Source organism: Alligator mississippiensis, chromosome 2 (genome assembly GCF_030867095.1).
Source record: "Alligator mississippiensis isolate rAllMis1 chromosome 2, rAllMis1, whole genome shotgun sequence".
NCBI lineage: Eukaryota > Metazoa > Chordata > Crocodylia > Alligatoridae > Alligator > Alligator mississippiensis.
The window spans coordinates 307,436,978-307,441,914 of NC_081825.1; the positions used below are offsets into that span (position 1 = coordinate 307,436,978).

The window sequence follows — 4,937 nt, forward strand, 5'->3', positions numbered from 1 at the left end:
GTTGCAAACCCACGGGGATAATTCGAGTGCCGAAGCGCACACAAAAAAAATCAGACCTTTGGGTCATGACACCCTCCACCTGAGGTCCACTGTCCCCAGCCCTAGCCTGGGTCTTGCCCCTCATGGGCTCTGGGTTTGTTACCCTCAGTCTTTTCTGTCTGGTGCTGCAGTCCTTCAGCTGATAGCAGTGCTCCCTGCCCCCCCCCCCCCCCCCCCGAGGGGTTTAGCACCTGGGGTGCAGCCATTTTATTAAAGGGCCCTCTGCCACCATCAGTTCCTTCAGGGGGCCGGAGCCAGGCAGCTGCTCCCTGGCTCCCTTTCTCCTTCAGCGATGGGCTTGGGGCCCCATTACAGGACGGAACCCAAGTATCTCGGACTCCTGCTCTTGCAGCTCAGCCCCTCGCATTCCCTGCCCTGCCGATAAATGGCATGGCAGACGTTAGTCCCCCCGCACCTCCCACACCTGCCCCCACAATTGGCCTCTGTCTGCACCATGGCCCCCTCCTCTGCTTCCCTCAGCCAGGTGGAGAGCCAAGCTCAGCCCTGGTGTTAGCCGCCCCAAAGTCCTGGTGTCTGGGTCCGGCCTGGATGGCACTTCCCCACTGGCACCATGCACATGTCCCCCTCCTCTGGCCGGTTCCTCAGCTCTGACGCAGGTTCCACGGCTCTGTGACATCACCAGTGGTCAGTGTCCTGTTGTGTGCAGAGTGCTGAGAACCTGATCCCATCCCTTCCCTGCACACGCATATGTGCTCTCCCATGTACCTGGTGCCTGGCTGCCTGCCATGGCACTTACTGCAGCACAGATGCTCAAGAGCTTCTTGCTCTTGTGGGTGGATGGCTTCCTGTTGTGCGCCAGCGTCATCCTCCTGCACAGCCTCGGGGTGAGGGCCATCCTGCGGCAGGGACTGTGCAGCCCGGCATGGGGGTGAATAAGGCATTTTGGGGACAGAGGCAGCCTGAGGCTCACTGCCCCAGATGGGCAGGGGAGAAAAATCCAGACTGGTCTCAGTTCTGTGGCAGTGACGGGCAGGGGGAACAGCTGGCTCCAGTGGGTGATGTCCTGGGTTTAAGATGAGCTGGGAGCAAGAAGAGACCTGCCTCTTCTCCTGAGGCAGGTTTGGCTTTAGGGCAGGGGTTGTCCGGAAGGCAGGAAAAGCAAAGAGTTTTGGGGTGGTGTCCTTCACGGGACCAACCAGGAGCGGTGTCAGAGGAGCTTTCAGGCACAGAGGGCCCCTCCCCTAACATGGGGAAGAAGCGAGCGCAGCGCCAGAATGGGGCGTCTTTCTCTCCACAGGGTAGGGTGGCCCCTTAGAGCCTAACTGGTTCAGGGAGACCACGGTTTTTCTAGGCAAGAGATGCCTTTGTCAGAGGCTGTGATGTCGTGCAGAGAGCAAGGGCAAGCAACAGAAGGGGAATTCACATACACAACACTGGGGAAAGGGGCTTGGGGAGTGCGGGAGGCTGCCGACCAGAGCACAGAAGAGCTGCAAAGCGGGAGCAGTGCCCCTGTCTACGGGTGGTGGGAGGGGGGTTTGGTGGAAGGGGCTCCCCAGCAGGCAGCTAGGCAGTGGGAGTGAGGGTGCTATGGGAAGCCAGGGTCCTATGCCTAGAGGTGCTGGGGGTAGAGCTGGGGCAGGCTGAAGGCTTAGCTCGTCCCAGGATGAAAGGCTGGAGTGTTGCCTGGAGCCTGCTGCTGCTGTTTGTGTTGTGTTGCCAGCCTCCTGGAGTCCCAGGGGAGGGGAGCATGTAGAAGGAAGGAATAGAAATAACAGCAGGTCCTGGTGTCTGGTTCCTGGGAAGGGAAGCTGGGGGCTGCACTGCCTCCTGCTTGACCTGGACTAGGCCCAGGCTGCAGGGGAAGCCCTAATTGCTCTGCATGGGTGGTGGAAGGGTGGAGCACCTGGAGCTTGTCTGCATGTGGGGTGCGGAGCTGGGGCACAAGGCCCCAGAGAATTGAGGCCCAGCCGGGCATTGTCATGCAAGGCCTGGGGGAGAGGGAGGAGCTGTGGGCCTCAGGCTGCTGCTCGGGGCTGAGCTTTCTATGGCTCTGACGTGCTCGGGGAGGCAGCAGGGCAGGGGCTGGGACAGGAGGAGGGCATAGCGGGCCTGGCACCTTTTTTTGGAGCAGGATCCTGCCCAGGTTCTGTCATGCTGCTCTTGCTCTGTTTCAGGTCCATCTGTGGAGGTGGCTGCTGGCAGAGAGAGAAGGCAAAGGTGATGCATGTTTCTGGCACCTATGCCTGCCTGGGTGCAGGGTTGTGACATGCCCTAGCAGGCTGGCTGTAAGCTCACTGCTAGCACAGGGATGCAGAGAGCACACATGATCTGCCCAGGCACTTATCAGCTCTGGTGGGATCTGCTACCCTCATGCCCTGGCCGCCCCTGTGCTAGGGAGCCAAGGGTCAGCCCAAGGGAATCAAGAGGGGCAGCCACTCTGCAGGTGCCCGCAGGACCCAGGCCCTATTGCCCAGCAGGCTCTAGCCTCTAGCCCATGGGGGGCTTTAAGCTCCCAGGCCCTGGGAGCACCTGAGGGGCAAATCTACACTTTTCCTTCCCTCTGGGATGGGGAAGGGTGAGAAGGGACTCACTGGAGAAAGGGGCTCAAAGCCACAGGGCTGAGGAACCGTAGGGGTGGTAGCTTTGGTTGGCCAGCCCCTGACCTGGGCCTTTGTCCTGGGGAAAAGAGCCCTCAGCCCTCCCCAGCTACCCCCAGCAGGAAGCGGCCTGCTGGGACCATTTGGCCCATGCTTTAATCCCCCCCATCCATTTCCACCTGCACCCCCCCCACTCTTCCTCCTTCTGGGCTCCTACCATCTAGCCCCAGCAAGGGTGCCAGGAGGCCCTAGCTCTATGCAGTGTCTCTCGCATAGAGGTAGGGTTGTGGGGCAGGGGGAGCACTCCCTGAAGACCCACTATCTCTTCTTGCATCCTGCACCAGCAAAGTGCTAACCTCACCCAAGATGTTCCTTTCCCCTGGGCAGGGCTGGATTAATGCATAGACAAACTAGACATTTGCCTAGGGCCCTAAGTGAAGAATGGGCCCAGTTGTGCTTAGTTTATATATTATAATTATTGAGTGAAAAAAGTAATATTCATATACAGTATTAAGTAGGGGCCCATGAGTTTGTTTGCGTAGGGCCCGCTAAGTGGTTACTCCGGCCCTGCCTCTGGACTCCACGCAGCTCGCCAGTTCTGCAGCAGGTCTTGCCCAGGTCACAGCAGCCAGGGGCGGGGGGTGGGGTCCTGTGTGGGTGGCCTGAGTGGGCTCGCAGGGGGCAGTGGGACTTCCCCTGCCCACTGCTCACCCACTTCCTTTCTGCACCAGGGGCCAAGAAGCAGGAGGTGAAATGGGCCCAGAGCTCCAGGCGCCTCTCAGTCTGCCAGCTGGTATGTGACAACCCTGCCTGCCACATATCTACCCCAACAGCCCTGGCACCCATGCCAGCCCTGCTGCCTGCAACCTCAGAGCAGGGACAGCCCTCAGGACCTCTCCCAGGGGCTGTGCTCATGAGGCCGTGTGGACGAGTTGCTGGCAGCGGGGGGGCCACAGCTTTGCAAGAGCTCCAGCTACAGCCCAGAGTCCGTGCAGTGCTGCAGAGCGCCATGGCCAAGAAGGGCATGGAGATCCACCTGGAAACCTTCCCAGCCTTGGCCAGGGGGTCATGGAGGAGGTTGCAGCACCTCTCCCAGCTGCCCCTCCCCAAGCTGATCCAGGCAGGGGACAGTGCCCTCCAGCCCCGGAGCCGCCACCTGCCTTTCGTGCCCTCTGACAGTTTGGACCGTGTTGACCTGGCCGTGCAGCGCCAGCGCCTGGGCTCACTCCTGGGCCTACTGGCACTCCACCTAGAGTCCATCACCCCTAGGGCCATCCAGGCTTCCTCTGGCCCAGATGTGCTTGGCAGGTCACCCATGGAGTCCCTGCAGACAGGGGCCCCGTTCCTCAGGCCATATGCTTTAGAGGTCCATGTGGGGACCAAGAAGCAGCCGTGTGCCTGGGGCTGGCCTGAGCTCATGGAGAAGTCGCTTGGGGCTTTTGTGCTGGGATCCCCCAGGATGATGTGGACCCCTGCCCGACACCGCGCCGAGCTGCAGGTCTATGTTGGAGGAACAGGGCCCCCTCCCATCAGCTCAGAGACCAGGAGCTGCCCGGAGCACCACATATCCCGTGGCTACAGCACATCCCCTAGCCACCACTATACACATCTCCATGTCCACATCCAAGGACCAGGGGCCCCTCCCATAAGCCTGGAGACCAGGAGCGGCCTGGAATCCCGTGTGTCCAGCTAAAGAGTCACATGGCAAGCAAGTGACTGGAGGTGAAGCTGGGGCGCAGTCATCCCTGGTGCAGAGGTCTCGGAAGCTGGCTGCTGAGTGGGAGGGACCAGCCTGAGCTGGCCAGAAAAGCCTATGTTCTCCTGCAGCTACAGACACTGCATAATAAAAAGGGTGCTGTCTTGACCTCTGCCTCCTGCCTATCCTTCGAAGGAAAGGAACAGCAGCTGTGCTGTTTCTGACAGAAGGTGCTCAGGCGCTTATGGAGCAAGTTCCAAACTGTGAATTCCCAACAAATGGAGGTGCCTTTCAGTAGCTGAGTAAGGCATCTAAGTCCTGGAAAGGGAGATGTTTAATGTGTCACAACCTAAAGTTGTGATTTTTTGTTTGTGTGCGCGCTTCGGCACCACTAAATTATTTCTTGCCAAATTTGTCGCTTTCTTTGCACGGTAGAGCTCTCTGCTGCTAGAGAGAGCTCTGGTGCAACGGGGGATTTCCCGGCAAATTGTAGCTTCTTTGCTGTGTTCATCTCTTTCATGCACCGTAGTGATACACGTTGCAAAGAAGTTCCCGCCATTTGTATTAGGATCCACGCCATGTTATTGACCGATTCCTAATTTAGGCACACGTGGCGGCTAGCAATTGGCTTGCTAGCCGTACAA

At 59.2% G+C, this 4,937-nt stretch overlaps 1 protein-coding gene across 1 annotated transcript; it reads left to right on the forward strand.

Annotated features, from left to right (window-relative positions):
- Nucleotides 1–630: 630 nt before the first annotated feature.
- LOC132248454 (uncharacterized) lies at nt 631–4,456 on the forward strand. The gene is made up of 3 exons (XM_059721395.1): nt 631–884; nt 2,175–2,217; nt 3,329–4,456. The coding sequence occupies exons 1-3, from the start codon at nt 786–788 to the stop codon at nt 4,288–4,290; spliced, it is 1,104 nt and encodes a 367-aa protein (XP_059577378.1). The 5' UTR covers nt 631–785; the 3' UTR covers nt 4,291–4,456.
- Nucleotides 4,457–4,937: the final 481 nt, after the last annotated feature.